At 35.8% G+C, this 21,045-nt stretch overlaps 1 protein-coding gene across 2 annotated transcripts; it reads right to left on the bottom strand.

Moving 5' to 3' along the window:
• Positions 1-11,381: 11,381 nt before the first annotated feature.
• LOC114258150 (uncharacterized) lies at positions 11,382-20,269 on the bottom strand. 2 transcript variants are annotated; one of them, XM_028198021.2, is made up of 8 exons: positions 15,299-20,269; positions 14,097-14,177; positions 13,889-13,948; positions 13,275-13,318; positions 12,225-12,267; positions 12,049-12,120; positions 11,865-11,966; positions 11,382-11,780 (listed from the first exon to the last, which is right to left on the bottom strand). In XM_028198021.2, exons 1-8 carry the CDS (start codon positions 15,704-15,706, stop codon positions 11,661-11,663), a joined length of 930 nt encoding a protein of 309 aa, XP_028053822.1. In that variant the 5' UTR covers positions 15,707-20,269; the 3' UTR covers positions 11,382-11,660. The 2 variants fall into 2 exon arrangements, with proteins under 2 accessions (XP_028053822.1, XP_028053824.1); XM_028198023.2 differs by lacking the exon at positions 11,865-11,966.
• Positions 20,270-21,045: the final 776 nt, after the last annotated feature.

The following is a 21,045-nucleotide window of genomic DNA, read 5'->3' as shown; positions in this document are numbered from 1 at the left end:
TTACTCTGCAAAAGAAAAACATTATTATAAATGCTTATAGTATGGTAATTTTAAAGAACTAAGTTGAACAGAAGCTAGTGTAAAAAGAAATTGTTGGAGTTCCTACTAATACATCCAAATCCACAATTCATGTAGTCAAGTAGTCTAAGAGAATACAGCAATGAAAACTTTCCATAAAAACCAATCTGCCTTCTGAAGCGATGCTCATTACGTGCAACCATTCCACGCATGCCAGCCTGAATAGAAACAGCAGAGGAGCACAATTCTTTATAAGCTTTCCTAGCAAGATGCATACAAAAATCTCTCTGAATTCTCAGACAAGAAGCCTCTCCTAATGTTCTCGTAAACTTCCCGAGCAAGTTGTCCTGTAATCAGCACAAGGAAAAAATCATTGAGTTATATACTTTCAAGACCTCAGCAATGAGCTAATTAAAGAAGTTCATGAACAGGAGTGACAAAACATGGTAGTCTCTTCTATGGCTTGGACAGGAGTGAAAAAAGCCCCACAAAATATCCTTCAAACTTTAATCAGCATTCTTTTATTAGCCAATGACCATTTACTTTTATTAAGCCCCGCAAAAATCACCATTTACTTTTATTATCTACAAAATAACATGCATGCACCAAATTCCAACCCATGAAAAGTAATTGTAACATTTACCTAGTCCACAGAGAAAAGTACCTGCAACATTTGCCTATAGGCAGCAGTTTCATTTGTGCCCAAACAAATCCCTTTGGCTGAGTATGCTTTTAAATTTTATAAAATATATAATATTAAAAAAAAAACTATATTTGGCTGAGTATGCTTTCTAGCATGTCTCACTCTATCACCACTAAAATTAGATGACCAAAACTATTAACAACTAGCAAAATCATTCCTTTTACTGGGCTTGGCATATACAGACTTGGATCTGCGATATGGTAAGGAAATCATAATTGCCCAGTGACATAATCTTACATTCTGCACTTTTGGTGCCTAAAAACTACCAATCAATGTTTACTAAAAATGGAGCTTTCATATATCTTTGCAAAGAAGTCAGAGATAGAGAGAGAGAGAGAGAGTTCTACCTGCCAACGAGAAATAGATAATTTTATGCTTAAATGGGATAGACCTCCATTAGCCTTCCCAAGATTGCCCTCACTATTTTCAAAATCAATGGGATTTACTTTATGAGGCATAGTCGAGGACCCAATCTCACCAGCCTTAGTTATCTGCTTGACATTTGAACTTGAAAAAACATAAGTTCTAGCAGAGGAAAACCAGTAGCAACATATTCACAAATATATCAAAAAGTTCACCTGCTTGAAGTAACCTAAAGATATGTAGCCCCACATGTCCCTATCAAAATCAATTAAGATGTTAAACTGGATAATTGCATGGAAAAATTTTGCCATATAGTCATGAGTTTTGATCTGCATAACATGTTCAAATTGTATTAAATTAGATCAGGTAAATATGCATGAATATGCTTGCATCATAAGCCCTCTGTAAGTTTCATTCACAAATCATTCTGTTTTTAAAAAGATTTTTAGAACAGTGGTTCAAATTATCACATTGGTAATCTGGAGCAGCAACTGACTTGCAGAACATGGTTAAACTATGAAAGCATTAGCTAGAAGATAATGACCTGAATTCTGAATTTTCAAGGAACACATATAAGTGATGTCCTCTATCACAGTTTAATATGGATGAATTAATTGTTAGATAAAAACAATAAGGAGCAAGCACGGGATAAAAATTCGGAAGAAAGTTCACCAATGAGTAACTAATAGATAATAAAGACTACCGACTTCTCTAGCTTTGTACATAGAGCAGCCGTGTAGTGGATGGTAGGTCTTTACGAGCCAACAGATAGCATATCAAAAGGATCCATCAAAATGTGGTTACTGATAAGAGAGTAATAATTCATGTTAACATACAATAACACTTTTAGACAGTTCCATGAATTAATTACAGTGCAATGGCAACATATGAACCCAGATAGCCAAACATTTGCCTAGTAGAATAGACAATGAAATGAAGAAATTTTGAAACTCATACATCAAGAAAAGGCTCATTGCACAAGCAAACTGCCCAATCCCATTCATCAGATGTACAAAAAAACATAGCAAACTGCCAAATCCCATTCATCATCATGAAATGCAAATTTTTAAAATTTAGTATCTTTCCATCAAAAGATTGAAAGTCGGAGCTAATCATGTAAAATTCAACAGTTCATAAATCACTGACCAAAATCCCCATCATAAAAAATAAAAATAAAATAAAAAACACTCCAAAACTTCTAACAATAGAACAAGTTCTAATCTTCATAGCAAGCAATCCTCTCACTGTCTAATTCTATGTAAGACTTGCTCTTAAACAACTATTTCTGAACTCTAAACTAAAGTCCACCTTGCCCCATTGCTTTTGAATAACCCGATTTAACAGAATAATTACCCGACTTGGTATGACACCAAATTTGTTTGTCGGTCTGGTAAAGACATGACAGGAATATGAAAGCGTTTGATGTGTTGGATACAAGAATTAGGAAAGAACAAGCCTAGCAAATTCAGCTGCCAGTTCTTCATGTTTTTTTATACAACTTAAAAAATCATTTTCAAGCATATTTTATCTTTTTTCACCTCGTAAAAAAATTTAAACCAAAAGGTCACTAAAAAAATCAAATTACAAACAAGGCCTAATTTATTGTTTCTAAAAACTCAACTTTCAAATGAATAACACCAACCAAGATTTTAACATGCCGAAATCAAAAATAATTGAAAAGTGTAAAGTTATTGTTAGTCAAACTACTGTGATTTAAATTATATATAATTATAAATGTTATTTATTTAAGGTGAACATGGAGCGGGTATGGGGAAAACCATCCCTCCCCATTTTGTTATGGGGCCGGAAAAAATCTATATAAACTAGGGCGGGAAACAAGGATAGAGTTGGAGCAGAATAAATTGCCATCCCTAATTTAGGATTCAATTTTTGTGCTCTAATTTGCTAGCTTTTAAGCCTATGCAGTGAGTACTTTAAAAAAGAAAAAAGAAAAAAGAGTTATTTGGTAAAAGAGGACACTTATTGAGAATTGCTATAATGTTCTCAGGATTGGTTTCAATTTCTCTTCTATTGATGAAAAATTATTTAATACTTTTGAAGTGCCACGTGTTCATATTTCTTTATTAATCATCATATATCATGCTATTTCATATTTTTCAATCACTCGATACAAAATTATGAATTTTATCTTTTCTATCGATCACAATACCTTAAAGCATTACATGATCATACTGTAGGACCACCCAATAACCACTTGACCATAAAGTCTAAAAATTTCGTGAGCCCACTCTAAAAGCACATTTTTCAAGATTTAGCCTCATTATGTACATGAGCAAAACTTGAAGCATGAAAGAACTTTGAAATCCATTCAAGATTTTTGGTTAGTGAAAAACTATAAATAGAGCCAGTACTTTCAGTTCCATGTAATACAAAAAGTTTGGCTAAGCAGCCCTAGTCTCTCAAGTCTTTACACATAAACCTAGTTCTACTCTATGTATTTAGGCCTCGTTTGGGGACTGACTATTTTAGCCAAAAAGTCAAAAAGTCAACTAAAACTAGTCACATCACCTTTCTACTTTTCTGCATATCTTTTCGTAAAAAGCCAAAAAGTTACTAAAATAGCCTGTTCCCAAACGAGGCCTTAGAGAAGAAGACATGTTCTTATGCATAGAAGTTCATTTGCGAAAAACTGCTTTATAAAATCACCCTACATCAAACGCACTATGTTTATACTATACCTTGGTTAATTAAATCATCAAAAGGTTGGATTTATTACTAGTCTTTTTTAGTAAACACTTTCGCTCCGTTTGTTTGGAAAGAACATTTTTAAATTTTTTTTATTTTCAAATGTTTGGTACAATAAAAAATAAAATAAAATAATGTTTCATGGTTAACAGAAAATAAGACTATTTGTTAGAAAATATTTTTTAACTTCTGAAAAATGAAAAATAATTTTTAGACTAAAATCTTAACAAGTGCCATAATACTATCACCTTCACCACCATACCATCGCTCCCACAGCCACCTCCACCACCTTTATCATCGCTGCTGACACTATTGCCTCTCCACTACCACCACCATCTTCTCCATCTTAGCTGTAACTGCTGGACAATTTTTATTGTAATTAATTAATTAATTCTATTGTGTACTTAATAACAACTAGAATATAAAAGAAATAAAGAAAATGAAAGAAAATTGTTTGATTACAAAAATCAAACTAGAAATATAATTAAATAAATAAAAATAGATTTTATTTTGTTACAAAAATAAAATTAAAATCTGATTTAAATAAACAAATAAAACAGAATAATAAATTAAACAACTTACTTGATTAATTTCTTCGAATAATAATCTGATTAAGTCCAGTGTTTGACACTGTGTCCTTAAGACAGATCCGTCCTCTCCTCGGTGCTTTCAGAACGTGGACGTCTATCTCCCAAGATGAAATGATCAACTACAAACAATAGCAGCACTACAAATTGTTTGCCTAACGAACACACTAAGTGTTTATACTCTTTCTCACAAAAATTAAATGCAGCAAAATGAAGAATAAATTTGCAGAGGTGAAGTACGAAATTTCTGAATTAAACATCAAATGAGGGCTGTCCTATTTATAGATAGATTGGTGGCTGCAGGTTTTGAATTAAACAGGTGCAAGCCTGTTTGAACAGGTATGAAACCTGTTTGGTTTTGAATTAAACAGATTTAAATTTGTTGGGTTCAAAATTCAAACAGATAAAAATGGGAAGGGACCTGTTTGGTTGTACAAAAAAAAAAAAAAACCGGACTAGATTATTTCCGGAATTAATTTGAATTCTGGATTTTATTTTTCCAAAAAATAAAATTAAATTCAAATGTTTTTGACCCCCAACCCAACCTCACACCACGCACCCAAGCCCAAGCCCAGCCCGCCCCACTGCGACGCGCGCGTGTGGTGATTTTTGGATCCAATGGGTCTAGCCCATTTTGCCTTAAAACACTTGGGCACCCCTTGGGGCACACCTCAAGTTCCAATCCCATGCCTTATAAACCCATTCAAAACTTTTCACCAAATCAATGTGGGACAAGCTTTATTCAAACCTTTAAGGATTTTTCACCAAAACTCCATTTCCATGGAGCATATTTTGGCTTCAATTTCCCATTCACTCGGTAATGGTTTTGAGCAACCAAATATACCACGTGAATCACAACGCGGCATAGAACGCGTTACCACTTTGATCGGCGAAAATCGACGCACGGGGCCCACCTAAATATTAGACCAAACTTAGGAAAAAATCTATTTTTTACCCAGATTTTCCAAACCATTTCCAACAGTAACGCCCAGAAATAACCCAACACAAATTAGGTACATTAACCAACATCCATTAAGGAATAAAGGTAAATCTCCAACCTTTATATCATTAATCAATAAAGTGTGTACAAAAGTTCTGCATGCGAATTATACATTTAACGGTATGAAAATACATGAATCTATAGCATGTAGAACATTAAATCCTAAAAATAATAAAATGCCCTCATGGGCTTACGATTTCCAAGGCTTAAGCCCGGTTACACAAAAATGATTTCACGAATCCATACATTTATAGTCCTTGGCTAGCAAAAGAAATCACAACAAAAAGAAAGTCATTTACTCTTCACAAAACGTGTCCACACCCTCAACTTGGTGGGACCACCACATCTTTTTCTGCACCAAAATCTTATAAGGGTGATCATAAAGCCTAGTAGAGAATCCTTAACAAAGTATATACAGTTATGCAAGATTTCTAATATTAAATGCAAATGCCATGCAATGCCAATTTAAAAAGGATTTCATTTACATGTCCTTTTAAAAAGTCACCATGTTTAACAACAGTTTGAAATATCAACAATTTCAAAATTTACAATTTTATTCAATAGAGGCGGAAAATATGACTCAGGTAATCCCTAGATTGGTATCTACAAGTAGGTTCAACTAGCACTACCAAAAACTCCACTTTACCGGTTGCTAACCGGAAGGCAAGTGGTACCTCTTCTGCGCATGTTTTCGGTCTTTCACCCTGGACACTCAAGCCAACTTATCAATTTCATCTACACCTCCTATCCGGACTTACCAACGTATTTACCCCATAAACATTTCCATGATTTCATTTCACAATATTTCATTCTCAATGAAAGTTCCAATTCCCAATCCAATGTTCATGACATGCAAGGTTTTATAAATGTCAATGCAACAATTATCTATGCAACATCATGTTTCTCCACTTTCAACATAACACCAACATATGTTCCTTAAGGATTCAAAATTTATGTTCCTTAAGGATTCAAAATTTATGTTTTCTCTTTTCAATGCCATTCCGACAAATAGCCAAAAGGTTGCCATCATTCCTCAATATGAAACAATATATCCACAATTCGTGCACTTCCATCATTTTAATCATTTCAAAGCTATAGCAATATATAGACAACAACTTACAATCTCAAGAATTCTCATATGTTAAGAAACCCCTCATCAATATATATGCATTTGTATATAATAAAAAAAAAAAAAAATTCATTTTCTTTACTTAACAATGTATACACACACACATATATATATAATATCAACTATAAACTTCATCTTCTTCCATTTAAGGAAACCCCCAAATTTCTAGGTTTCTTCTCTGCAACAGCAACAACACACACCCTAAACACTTGAAAGAGATCCTAAAGAAGACACCATTTCCTTGCCCAAGATGATTTCAACCCTCAAGATATTATCTTAGAAAGACTTGAGATTTTAAAACCCACTTTTGAAAAAAAACTACATTCTTGAGCCAAAATCAAACCCTCATAATATTCCCAAGATAAACCCAAAACCCACATCAAACTTGCAAAACACATATATATAACTCAAAGAAGTCCCTACCTCAAGTTTTGAAGGAGAAAATAGATGAAACCCTAGAAATTGATGGTGCCAAAATCCAATCTCCACCGTACACGATGTAGCTGTTGAGGAGCTCTTCAACTTTGATGAAGGAACTTGGGTTGAAGATACAATAGATCTAAGGAGATCAAGCGTTTGAAGAGTTTAGGTATATGGAATGTAGAAAGAAGGGAGAGGAAATGATTTTTAGAGAGAGAGAGAGAGATGGGCTAAAAGTGATACACACACAGCCCTAAAGAGAAAAAAAACAGAGATTTTGGACTACCTAGCGTCCCACACGTGCAGTACGTGCCTGCACGTGCAGAGCCTGCTTTCTACATGTGTGGCACTAATCCTCGCACGTGCGACCCTCTAATCCGCACTTGGCCCTGCACCTGCATATAATGCAGTGTACAAGGCTGAAAATGTCACACCTTTTCGCACGTGCGGCTTGATCTCCAACACGCGCGGCCCTCTCTCGCACATACAGCCCAAGGCCCCGCATGTGCGGCCCTGGTCTTTCAAGCCCAGAATTTTCTCAGCTCAATTCTAGGCACTTCGGACCTGACCTCACACTCTCCGGAACCAGAGAAATTCAACACAGGAACAAACATGAACAAAATTTTGAGAAGGATTCCCATACACAACAAACCCAAGCGATTAATAAGATTCCAAGTCAAACCGACATCCCAACATAACCACCCCAAAGTTAAGCGAGGAAAAATGAAACGTGTAGCACCTAGTCATCACAACCTCCCCACCATAGGAAATTTCGTCCCCGAAATTCAAGTAAACTACCGAAACAATGGTTTTCTAGCAATCACAACTATGCCAACACAACTCCCAAGCACAAAATAGATCTCCAATCAACATTCACCATCATCATCATGATTATCTTAAGAACGACAACCGCTTACAATAGGCATAAGAAATGAAGCATTTTAGCAAACTATCATTCCACCACAACCTCATGCTTAGATTAATAATACGTATATTAACATATGATCGACAATTTTAACACATTTTTCCTCTAACACTAGAGAATATTACATATTAAAACAACTAAGCATTTTCAAATAAATTTGGATATTTGGAGCAGACTTCCGCTTCCCGATCCCACGTTGCTTCTTCGACTCCATGGTGTCTCCATAACACCTTCACTAAGGTATGGTTTTGCCCCGTAGCACTTGCTCTCGGGTGTCTATTATTTGAACCGGCCGCTCCTCGTAAGAGACATCCTCATCTACCTCCAAATCGACCCAATCAAGTACATGAGAAGGGTCGGGTTCATACTTCCTAAGCATAGACACATGAAATACGTTGTGAATCACCGAAAGTTGTGACGGTAAAGCCAACCGATACGCCACTTCCCCAATTCTCTCCAATATCTCGAAAGGCCCAATAAATCTTGGAGACAACTTACCGCTTTTACCAAATCTCATCAAACCCCGCCTAGGTGAGATCTTGAGGAAAACATGGTCACCCACTTCGAAGGACAAAGGTCGTCTTCTTTTATCGGCATAACTTTTTTGCTGGCTTTGGGCCGTAGCTAACGTCTTCCGAATGAGAGCAACTTTCTCGGTCGTCTCTCTAATGATTTCTGGACCCAACAATAGTGCATCCCCCACATCGGCCCAACAAATCGACGATCTACAAGGTCGGCCATACAAGGGAGAGGAAATGATTTTTAGAGAAAGAGAGAGATGGGCTAAAAGTGATACACACAGCGCCCTAAAGAGAAAAAAAAAAAAAGATATTTCGAACTGCCCAGCGTCCTATATGTGCGGCACGTGCCCTGCACGTGCCGAGCCTAATTCCCGCACGTGCGACACTGATTCCCGTACGTGCGGCCCTCCAATCCGCACTTCGTCCCGCACCTGCATATTATGCAGTGTGCAAGGCTGAAAATGTCACACCTCCCCGCATGTGCGGCTTGATCTCCCGCACGTGCGGCCCTCTCCTGCACGTGCGGCCCTAGTCTTTCTAGCCCAAAATTTTCTCAGCTCAATTCTAGGCACTTTGGACCTGACCTCGCACTCTCCAGAACCAGAGAAATTCAGTACCGGGACAAACATGAACAAAATTTTGAGAAGGATTCCTGTACACAACAAACCCAAGCGATTAATAAGATTCCAAGTCAAACCGACATCCCAACATAACCAACCCTAAAGTTAAACGAGGAAAAATGAAACGTGTAACGCACCCGGTCATCACATTAGCACCATCACCACCCCACCATCATCATGCAACTATGTCCGCCCCACACCACCGCGACAACTTAATACAACTATTAATTTTAAGGATGTAATCAAATATTGGGGAAAAAAAAGAGAAAAAAGATAATAAAAAAAATATTATTTTTTGTTGAAACAAATAGAACATTGATGTAATGGATTAAAAAAAAAAAAAGGACACTCGATTCGTAAATCTAATTTAAAATTTCCTTTGATCTAAAAGTCCACAAACTAAATTACTATGTCCAAAAAAACATGCACTTTGCGAAAAAACCAAATTACCCATATTTTTCATCTTTCTATTTATGACAGACATCTAGGTGACTCTAAATTACTCTTAACCTATTCAACTTCTTTCTCCTCTCTCTTCTCTCTTCTTTTTGTTTTTACTTGTTCAAATTGTGTCCTACCCTCAAATTTCTGTTATGAGGCCTATCTTTGTTGTTATAGAAGTAAATGGCCATTTCAATTTCTTCAAACCTTCCTTCTATCTTCCTTCAAAGCTTCTTTCCATCATTGACTCCTCCAATTTGTGAGTTATCGTATGTCACTGATGGCTTGGGGTAGAGAGGCAAAGCCGCAACTGTCTCTCTCTCAACACTCAATCTGATTTGGTGCCCAAACTCGCTCTGAAATGCAATCACAGATCTGCTAGCATTGGCATTGTCCTTCATCCTCGACCAAGTCTAATCGCAGTGGATGTCCTTAGACCACGACCGTTGTTTAGTAGTGGCGGACGTGTTGGCTAAAAATGCTATTTCTTCGTCGCTGCCGATTCAGCCTTACACTCCACAGTCGGTTCAGACCATCCAATCGCCGATCCAGGTTTTAGTGTTGTTTGTGTGCTTTTTTGTCATATTTTTTTAGCTTCTGTGAATTTTTTTTTGAATAAAGTTCTCAATTAGTGTTTTATTATCTTTTCAACTACATTTTTTGGCCAACAAACAAATTCTGGATTGGCTTATTTGGATTTTTTTGAATGATGTTCTCAATTAAAGTTCTCAATTTTGTTTTGATTATTTGAGAGAGTTTTGTAATTTGGATAGATAAAATCTATAGAGAAAGATAAAAATCTGTACAGATAAAAAATGGCCTTCAAATACGAGTTTAACAGATAAAAAAATTAACAGGTAGTTTCAACAGATAGGATCAAAATTTTAACAGAAAAGATCCAAAAAATCGAATAGATAGGGAAAAAAATTGAACAAATAGATGTAAGTTTAAACAGATTGGTTCGAAAAAATTGAACAGAATAAAAAAAAATTCAATAAGTAGCTTAAAGGGTAAAATTAGAAACAAAATGTCCTTAAAAACAACAAAATGTACTTATCACCAAATTATTTCACAAAGTATGAATTTTTCACCAACAAAACATATCTACTAGACCTAATGTCTTACTCTAGATTGAACATTTTAACAATTCTCTAAAAAATAAGATGAACCCATTGTTTTGTAAAAATAATCACATCTAAATTTCGTCTACAAATTATTCACTAGCATTATAAAGATGAATTATTTGATAGGAAAATTTTTCAATATGCAATGCATACCATATGCAACCTTATTACAAAATTATATAAATTTTTACAAAATTACATGAGTCTCACAAAAATACGTAAGTTGAACGTAAATTTGTAAGAACTTAATACTCACTTAATTGCATTATAGAGGGGATTTAACATAATTTCTTTTAGTTGTGGAATTGTCTAGTTCACGTGTCACCTTCACAAATGAATTAAGAATTACTCAAAAAGTATGGCGCAAGAGTTTTTGAAAAGCCCATACTGCATTAGTTGCAATGTTTGTGCCTTGAGGAAAGATACAGCGTGCATTTTGAGATTCAACATAGACTCTTTAAAGTTTTCTAGATCAATTTACAATGTTACACATCCTAGAATAATTCAGAACATTGAAACCTGGAGAAATCTAGAAAGTTTTGAAAGTTTCTAGAATACTCTAGAGAATAATAGAAAGCTTCACTATAAACTAGAGTAGTTTAAATAATTTTAAAATGTAATGAAAGGATAAAAATATATTAAAGGATTCTAGAAATCTAATAATGGCTCTTAGATCAAGTTGATCCTAGCCATTCATTAAAGAGGTGGGTAGATATATAAGGGGAATGGACATCATTTGGGAAGCATAGAGGATAGAGTGTGAGACAAAAGCTCAAGCATAAATCATTTCAAGTGAAGTATCTCAAAGTTCTTTTATTGTATACTTTCTTTTTGTGTAATGAAGAAAATAGAGAGTAAGTTCTTTCATTTCAAAATATAAATTTACAAAAGCTTGAGTTCATACAATTAAGACCTTCATCCTCATATATTAACCCTATAATAAAAAAGATATATATAGCTAATCAACAAACAAAACTACCTAATTAATCACAACTGCATATCTAATTACGTTACAACAAATTTAACAGAATGATCTAGCCTGTAATTATTAAAAAAAAAAAAATTACAAACTAACTTCTCCAAAACAACCCTTGTTCCAGCTATTATATTGCCTTCTCTAGCCATCTAGGTAGACTCAAAGAAGCCTTCATCCCAAGTCTGGTAAAGAACACTGCGTATAGAATGTGCAGCAAGAACACAAAGAAACCGCAGTTGAACATAAGCTGCACAAGAAAGGAAACCTATGAAGTTTCCTTACAGAACAAAGAATACCAAAAAGGGAAAATATGGGTCCTTGTTAAACATACCAGTGTCCCAAAAATGACATATATCACATTCATTGATGGAATTGAATTGATACCCAAGGCAGCAAGTATGTATGTAAGATAAGCATGAACGTTTATGGTGATCTACAAACAAAATAAGACTCTTAAGTAAAATAACTGACACGTGATGGAATAGAAATTCAAGAGAAAAGGATAAATCAATTACCAAAGCAAGTATGTTTTCTCTAATTAAGAAGGAGGATACCAGAACATATCCCATGGCACCCAAAGCTCTAGCCTGCAAATTTAATAGATGTCACTCATGGGCAATACATTTGTGACAATGGAAATATTACATTAAACACGTCGAAAGAATTCAAGGATCAAGGAAGCAAACTCAACAATCGTGCAGAAGAAGATCGAAAGTCCCCAATTTGCTCCTAATCTGAGAAGATTCAAAATAAACTGTTATGATTTTATTATAAGAATTTGAATCATTCAACAATTGATAGTTCATAATTTCAAAAAAGAGGACAACATAAGTATTTTGGAAAGCTTTTGTAAAAAGTTATAGTTATCAAAGCTAGGAGTTCTTTTAATATGTAAAACTATAACTTGGCTTTGCAAAATTGTACTGAATCTAGTTGCTTAAGACATTAATGAAACATCGAAAGAATTATTTTTTCATTTGAGAATAAAACTTCCTATAGGGGATTAATGGAATTTCTTTTAGTCATGTAATTGTCTAGTTCACATGTCATCTTCACAAATGATTTAAGAATTACTCAAAAGTGTGATGCTAGAGTTTCTGAAAAGCCCAAATTGCATTAGTTGCAATGTTTGTACCTTAAGGAAAGATACAATCTACATGTTGAGATTCAGCACAGACTCTTCAGAGTTTTCTAGATCAATTTACGATGTTGGAAATTTAAAAGACTCTAAAAAGTTGTAGAGAATTTGGAAAATTTTAGAAAATCCTAGAAGAATCAGAAACATTGGAGAACCTTGGAGAAATGTAGAAGGTTTTGGAAGGTTCTAGAGTAATCTAGAGAAGAATAGAAAACTCCACTATGAACTAGAAGAGTTTAAATAATTCTAGAATATAATGGAAGGATGAAAGTATACTAAGTATTCTAGAAACCTAATAATGGCCCTTAGATCAAGTTGATCCTAGCCATCCATTAAGGAGGTGGATGAGTATATAAAGGGAATGGACATCATTTGGGAGACATAGAGGATGAGACAACAGCTCAAGGGTAAGTGATTCCAAGTGAAGTGTCCCAAAATTCTTTTGTTGTATACTTTCTTTTGTGTGTGAGTAAAAATGTATCATATCTTTGTGTATTCATATATACTATAGTTGTGTATAAGTATTTTGCAATTAAAGAAAAATTGTCTCTTTTTGTGTTCAAAACCCAACAATATATTACTTAAACAAACAAGGATACATACCTCCATAAAGTACCCATGGTCAGACCAACTAAACCATACATGAACTGCAAGAGAAACACATTCCACATCATCACCTATTTTACTAATTTAAGAACATCACAATACATCTATATGGTCAGACCAACTAAACCATACATGAACTGCAAGAGAAACATATTCCACATCATCAGCTATTTTCCTAATTTAAGAACATCACAATACATCTATATATATGTGTGTATATATATATATATAACATACAACCTCCATATATTATTTGCTTAAAAAAAGAGATTAAGGTTCATACTATTATTATAATACTTTATAGTCTCAAATATATAATATTAAATAAAATTCACTAGAATTTTTAACTCAAACATACAAAAATTTAAAGTTTTTCATACCATGAATATCAAATTGACACTTTTGAACTAGTATGGAGCAAATTTGACATTTTTTTTTTTGACAAAGCAACACACAACGTTACAATATACATTATCTATTAACACTATTCAAAAGATCAAAAATAACTACCTAAAATAAAAATATTCATATAGCAACAGGTTAGGAATGTTGGGAGAATTGAAGCAGGTTAGGAAGGTTGGGAGAATTGGAGAATGTCAAAGCGGACTTACCAGATAGGTTAGTGCTTTCACTGGACCAGACAAGACAAGTAACAGCATAGCAGTCGCCACCTGTTAGGATAGAGTTTCATTGCAAAGCCAGAAGATAAACATGTAACTTATCTATATGGTTGATAATTTAGAATTGACATGAAAAGAGATAAACGTGTAACTTCTCTACATGGTTGATAATTTAGAATTGACATGAAGAGGGACGAACCATAGTTTTTCTGCCAGCTGCTACACCCCATCTCATTGAGGAGATTACTATTGGCAATGCGAAAAAACAACCAAAATAATTCTGTACAAAGTCAAATCTCATTACATTCAAATCCAATTAACTTATTGAAAAATAACTAAAAATCATTTGATAAATTAATTTTTATGATTATGGTAACTTTTAAAACCATTGGTAAGTTAGTATTATCATTATTGGCAATGCGAAGAAACAACTAAAATAATTATGTACAATGTCAAATCTCGTTACATTCAAATCCAATTAACTTATTGAAAAAGAACTAAAACTCATTTATGCCAATTTTCTTCCGCTCTATTTATAGCTTTCTTCCCGTCCTTGTGCTGCCTTTAACTTGTATCAGATTGCTCCCCCAAATCACTAGTCTTTCCTTTATTTAATTATCTTCATAAACCTAACCAAAACATACCTTAAGTCCCAGGGTTGGCTACATAAATCTTTTTTCTCCATTCGACTCTATTCAATGTCATTTTGTTAGTCAAATTAAAGGGATTCATATCTCTATTCACTACACCAGTCTACGTCAATCTAGGTCTATTCCGTCCCCTAACCCTACCATCTACCGTCACTTTGAGACAATTAAAATATCTTCAATCATAATCAAAATAACAACCACAATACGTCATAATTAATTCATAACCAACACTAGAGCAGCCACAACAAGCTAGCTAAATTATCAAATCTATCCAACAAGCTAGTTAAAACAGTTTTATGAATAGGGACTAGCCACTTCTATTGCGCTACTATTTTTTAGTTACTTGCTTTTCAATTAGTAAATCATTTACTCTCTCTCTCTCTCTCTTTTTCTCTCTCACATAAATACCTTAAATGAATATTTTAAAAAAAGATTACCCAAATAAAGAATATTCCTGAAGTGCATATTAAAAAAATATATATATTAGCTAAATTAATAAAGTGAGATTTTGGCAAGAAATTTTGACTAGCTGACTCACAGGTACAACTTTTCTTTTGGGTGTATCATAAAATTTTTATAAGATGTATTTAATATTGTATTGATTTATCTCAAGTTTTTAATGTTGTATTTTATCCTAAGTTTAGAATAACTTATTATTTAAAATTCAACAACTTTCAACACTCACTAAATAAAACAAAACATTATTATTAATTACAATCATATTTTTCAACTAACAATTGGAAAACCATACCTCAATTGCAAGAGAATTGCTCAAGAAATAAGCTAACCCAGCAACAGCAGCAAACATGGAACACTCCACCAATCTCAGAGTCTTCTGATAAACAGCTCCTTCAGGTGACAAGTCCTCCTCCAACTCATCATCATCAGAGGATTTCTTTTCCTCTTCTCCATTGCTCCAAACCTGCTCTGCAATTTTTGAAACCCTAAAGTGTCCGAACTTAAGCCGACGTCTAGAGAGATAAATTGGGGAAAACGGAGAGAGAGTGAGAGAAAGCTTGATGGTTCCATGGAGAGTTGAAGGATTTCGTAGAGAGAGAAAGTGGGGAGGAGGAGAGAGAGAGGGACGGGGAGGGGTAGTTTGGGGAATGAAGAGAGCTTGGGGTCGACAATGGTGATGATGAATCTGGAAGAGATTCATGGAGGAGAGGACCCAAAAGCTTAGAGATAGGACTGTTGCGTGTGTGGTTGCGTCCAGATTTATAATTGGGCTTCTTTTCACATTGTGTGGTGGTCACAGTTGACAGAGAGGCCCATAAGTTTTGTAATCTAGCCCATTAATGCGTATCATAGCCCAGCCCAAAAACAGTGTCAAAGCTCAAAAACAATAGGGGGACTTACCGGTCGGTCCCATGGAAGTAAGTTAATACCGGTCAAGTCCTGTCCTATTTTCATTTTCAATTTTACCCTTTAATATCACACCACATGCGTGAAGCAAAGAAGCCGTCACAAACTCTCCCTTGCGAGCGAGACACACAAGCACCTTTTCAAGGGTTTTATTGCACACAAATGTGTCAAGATTTGGAAACCATTCTCTAGCAATTTCCGATTTGGAAATCTGAATAAACGAAAAGATTTTCGGTGAATCTCCCACCGTTTCCAAAGAAATCACTAACTATTTTCATACCGATTCCGAATAGATCCCCAGCAAATCTCCCACTGTTTCGATCTATATTCTGATTCGAACATCTACTCTCCCTGTTTAGTTCATCTTCAACAAACATGCCAATCAAACGTAAGTCGTACTCATCTTCCCTTCTTCTTTCATAACCATAATTAAGTGATAAAATTCGACATGAAGCTATTTTCAATGTGTATTATACAGTATTAATTTATCAGTGATATTCAACTTCATAATAATCATATCTTCATGTTCATTTGCTATACAATGATGGATTTGCTTAATTTTCCTAATTGAGTGATAAAATTTGCTATTCCTTACTTTGCCTAATTTAATGATAAAATTTGTTATACAATGATAGATTTGTTTAATTTGTCTAATTGAGTGATAAAATTTGTTATAATGATAGATTTGCTTACTTTGCTTAATTCAGTGATAAAATTTACTTACTTTGCTTCATTGAGTGATAAATTATCAATCGTTTTCATCTTCATGATACTTCATGTTTATTTGCAATTTGGAATCTAAACTTTGCTATACAATTATATATTTGTTTAATTTATATAATTGAGTGATAAATTCTTCTTAATCTTCAATGTTTATGCTCGATGTTTTTATACAGATGTTCTCAGTCATCATAAAAGATTACGTCATCGAGAAACAAGTTTCTCAAAAAAGAAAAAGATTGGCAAAGTTGAGTGTGTTATAGAGCCAACAACAGATAAAAGTGAAAATCAAGTGGAAGTTGAACGTGAATCTAACATTGACAATGGGGAGCCTAAACAGCAGCAACTGGAACAAGCTACAGAGCTCCACAAAGCAAGAGGGAAGAAAAAGGTTGATGGAAGAAAAAATAGGACTGAATAGATATATGATAATGAAGCAAAGTATGTCTACCATTCTAACATTCAATCTTTTATTAAGTTTTTCAAGACAACAAAACTCAGAGAGGAGCATTTGGCACTATTCAGAAAGACTCATTTTTCACTTCTAGTTGATAGGTTGAGTAAAAACAAGGTGAAAAGAAAAGATTCTATGAAATATGATGATGTGGTTGCAAAAATCTTGCAAACTTACCAAATGGATAGAGAAACTTTCAAAATAGGTGCTAAGAAGTTGAAGTTGAAAAGCAATGATTTTAAGTTGATTTTTGGGATTGCATGTGGACAAAAGAAGATGAATCTCTCATATGGAAGAAAAAATGAGATAATTATGGTGAAAAGAAAGAAAGTAATAGAGAGTAGAATAACAAAAACATCAATCACAAAATTGATCACTCAACTTTTGGAAAGCAACAACAATAAGGATATAGAAGATGTTGTCAGGCTTGTGTGCCTCTTGATTTGTTTGCTTTTGTTATATCTGGGTACTGGGACTACAATCGGTTAGGGATTCATGAAATATATCGAGGATATTGACAGAATGAAGTTTTCTGATTGTGGTGCAGCGAAACAACAACTCACAAGATCAATATCAAGCAACATGAACCAAATCGATAAAGTCTCCGGAGGTGTGATAGTCTTATTGGTAAGTAAACACCTCACTTACAAGTTATAAGATATAATATTTACGTTTACTAAATACTTATTTATAACAATTTTTTTTGTCCTCAACAGTATTGGATATACGAGCATACAAGCATCATCAAACCAAATGACAAGAACGCAATCCCAAGATTTGCAAAATGGAACATCACACATCTAGGACAACAATTGGCAAATTCATCATCCTTGCACGATCTAAAAAATATTGTCGTATGCATTGATAACCTTTGTTTTGTTTAAATGAATGATAGATTTTGTTATGTAGTGATAAATTTTACGAGTGAACCTGAACCGAACTACGTAAGGCTTGATTCTCATCTTTGAGATACGTAGACAACTTCATTCTGAAGTCCAGCCATAAACACTTCCAAATCAGCTGTGTCCATGTGATCATGTTGGTTATCTTTGTCTTTTCTGCATTCAAGAGCTCAGTTGTGATCTCCAGTGTAGTGCTATTCAAACAAGGGGCAACTTTCCAGTTGTTGGATCCGGGGTTGTACATCTCAAGGATAGATCTCGGGAGTGTCCAGTTGTGATCCATATCAAAAATAGTTTTGAAAATTTTTAATAAAAGTTGATTTTGCTCAAATTAATCTTTTTACAACTTAGACCATTTTTGGACCAAACGAAAAATTTTCAGTACCCAAAACCTTCAATTTCATTGATTTCAATACAGAGTTCTCCGACTCTTGATACAAATTGAAGTTGCTTTTTATTACATTCAGAAAGAAAACTTGAAAGTACAGATTAAAGCAATAAACTCGGGGCATAGTCAGGTGTTCCTGCGCCCCCTCCGAGAGCTTGTGGAAGCTTCTGATGCCCAAGTAGGCCCCGTTTGTGCCTTATCTTCAAGCCAAGCTATACATTCTCCAAAAAGGGCACAACTAAAATAGGAAGCGGGGGCCTGAAGTTCTCTTATTCTTCATGCTGTGGCATACCAAGCTAGCTGTGAGCCTCGAATCAGAAATGAAGTTGGGTACTCTATCCTCTCTTCCGGGCAAGTCTAGTCATGGCCAAGCTGATGCTTGAATCGAAATGGAAAGTAAAAGATACAGTGTGTCAAGCAAACCAACTGAATGTCAGGCTACCGGGACATGCTGTAGCTCATCTCAGGTAGATCAAACCAGGGGCAGCGCCAAGCAATGTCAACAACAGATTTGCTGCACATCCAGTGGCACCACCATCCCTCGTTTGGGAAGTCAACTAGCCGTGGGTAGAAGAAATAGCCGCGTATTGAATACTCGGGGCAAGCGTCCACTACTTTCAACTTCTCCATTAGCCATACCTAGAGAGGGATGAAAAATAAGAGAGATTAAAGAATCGAGAGGTGTACGTGGAGAGAAAGTGAGAAAAGGGTTTTGAGAGTAAAACAGAGCCTGAGGGCCAAGTGATGTGAGAAACACATGTAAGACGGGTGGGAAACATTACTTGCAACAGTAGTGGACTCTCCGCAAACTTGGTTGTCTCCCGACGGTGGAAAGCATCCAAACCCATTAAAGTCTCAGTTAGTGTCATGCCGATGCAGCTTTTGTCCTCTTTCAAGCCTTAGGCAACCTCGATCAAACGAATGCTTGACCCTCCAAAGCCAGGGGCAAGCAGAAAATGGGCCAACATACACAAGCAAAGGGCATGTTGCCGAAAACTTTGCTAAAAGTGGTCACCGCGGTCACCGGTGTCAGAAAACTGATGAATCAAGCTGGGGATGTCCAACTCCCCATTGTGAACCAAAGATCGAGAATCATGTGAAGTGAGCCCACACATCCTTCCTAAGGCTTGGATGTGGCTAAAATGAGACTGGAACAAGATCTTTACATCACGCCAGGACTCTATCAAAGCCCAGAATTCTTTAATTGTGGGGCATAGCTCTTGTCCGCCAAAGCTAAAAATGTGTGTAACCGGATTCCAACACCTAGCCACGGCATGGAGGAATAGAAAGCAGAGCAGGCTACGGCTCAGCGGGAATAGTGCGTTTAGCCCAAAACCCCGAAAATTTAACTTTTTTGAGCCATCCAAGTTCGCAATTCAAATGGAGAGCTTTTCGGCGAAGAATGGTTTCATTTGGGGCAAAAATGGAGCTGAAATGAAGAAACCACGAAGCTGGAACCTTTATAGAAGATAAGGCAGTGAGTGGAGGCCAGGTGTCGACGTTTCGGAGGTTCTGCCATCGATGGCCGGCACTTGCTCATTGATGGCCGATAGTGGCTCATCAATGGCCGCCAGAGGTACATTGATGGCCAGTACAGGAGAGTGATGGCCGGCAGGCCATCTTCCATGGCCATTAGCCTCTCCCTCAGGCTCTCTGGCCTCCTTTGTGAAGATTCAGTTGTTTGTTGCAGTGGAGTCTTGTTATTTGTACCTTGTAAGGTCTTGTTTTGGTCCTCTTTGACTTGGGTATGTTTTGTTTAAGACGTAATAGTCTTTGTTTTGTTTATCGAGTTGTAATCGTCTTCATTTGATTATCGAGTTGTTGTTTTGCTTATCGAGTTGTAATTATATTGATTGGCCTGTCAAGGCCTTGTGTTGTTTATCGAGTTGTTTTGTTCTTTCAGTTGTTAGTTGGTTCACTACCTAACTAAGAACAATGCATTTTGAATGTGCAGTTTTCAAACAAAGATCAATCTCTTTTTCATGTTGTGCGATGTTATGCGTTGAATGTAAAATGCAACACTTATTTGAACCAAAGCTGAGTTTTCATTCCAATCATGGTTTTTTTTTGCAAAAAAGTACAAGTTTTAAAGAAAATAAAACTGTCTAAGGCTGTACAATGTGCGAATACTACTAGCAAAAAGAAAAACAAAGCAAAAAACATCTAAATAGGTGCCGACTATCTCAAGCTCGAGAGGCCCTCTTTTTCCTCTTCCTTGGCCGAACAGCCTCTGGAGCACTGTTACCATCGGCATCGCTGTCTGAAGCTGAATCAGAGCTTGAACTGGAACCCTCCTTAGCCTCTCCAGCCTCACTACTGGCAGAATCCGACCCGGCGTCGCCGCCTCTCCCATCAGATGACTCAGACTGTGGACTCACTGCCTCAGCCTCCTCGTTCGTCTCGTCATCATCATCGCCCAGAATGGGCTCTGAAGGACCACTCTCGCTGCGGATGCCTTTGGCTCTACCTCGGCTATGTGTTTAAGCCTATCTCTCTCTCCTCTCTGCTACTGGAGAAGAAGCTGAAGGTCCTACTGCTGCTCTTGCTGGGGTGCCCGATTGGGCTGGCATCTCGAAAGGAATCTAAAAAGGGTAATTTTTGAGAATGCATTAGTCGCAGTGAATGATTGCAATGAATGTGCCGTGAGCAGTAAATGATTACAGTGTATG

This window comes from Camellia sinensis, chromosome 10, assembly GCF_055761805.1.
Source record: "Camellia sinensis isolate YWXY chromosome 10, ASM5576180v1, whole genome shotgun sequence".
NCBI lineage: Eukaryota > Viridiplantae > Streptophyta > Magnoliopsida > Ericales > Theaceae > Camellia > Camellia sinensis.
This window is presented reverse-complemented; position numbering and strand designations above follow the sequence as displayed.

Excerpts from the sequence above, each read along its gene's own strand:
- LOC114258150 (XM_028198021.2), bottom strand. The coding sequence starts at position 15,706 with ATGAATCTCTTCCAGATTCATCATCACCATTGTCGACCCCAAGCTCTC. Across the intron at positions 12,268-13,274 it reads ACCATGGGTACTTTATGGAG|ATTAGGAGCAAATTGGGGAC; the intron begins GTATGTATCCTT and ends GAATCTTCTCAG. Across the intron at positions 11,967-12,048 it reads GAGAAAACATACTTGCTTTG|ATCACCATAAACGTTCATGC; the intron begins GTAATTGATTTA and ends TTTTGTTTGTAG.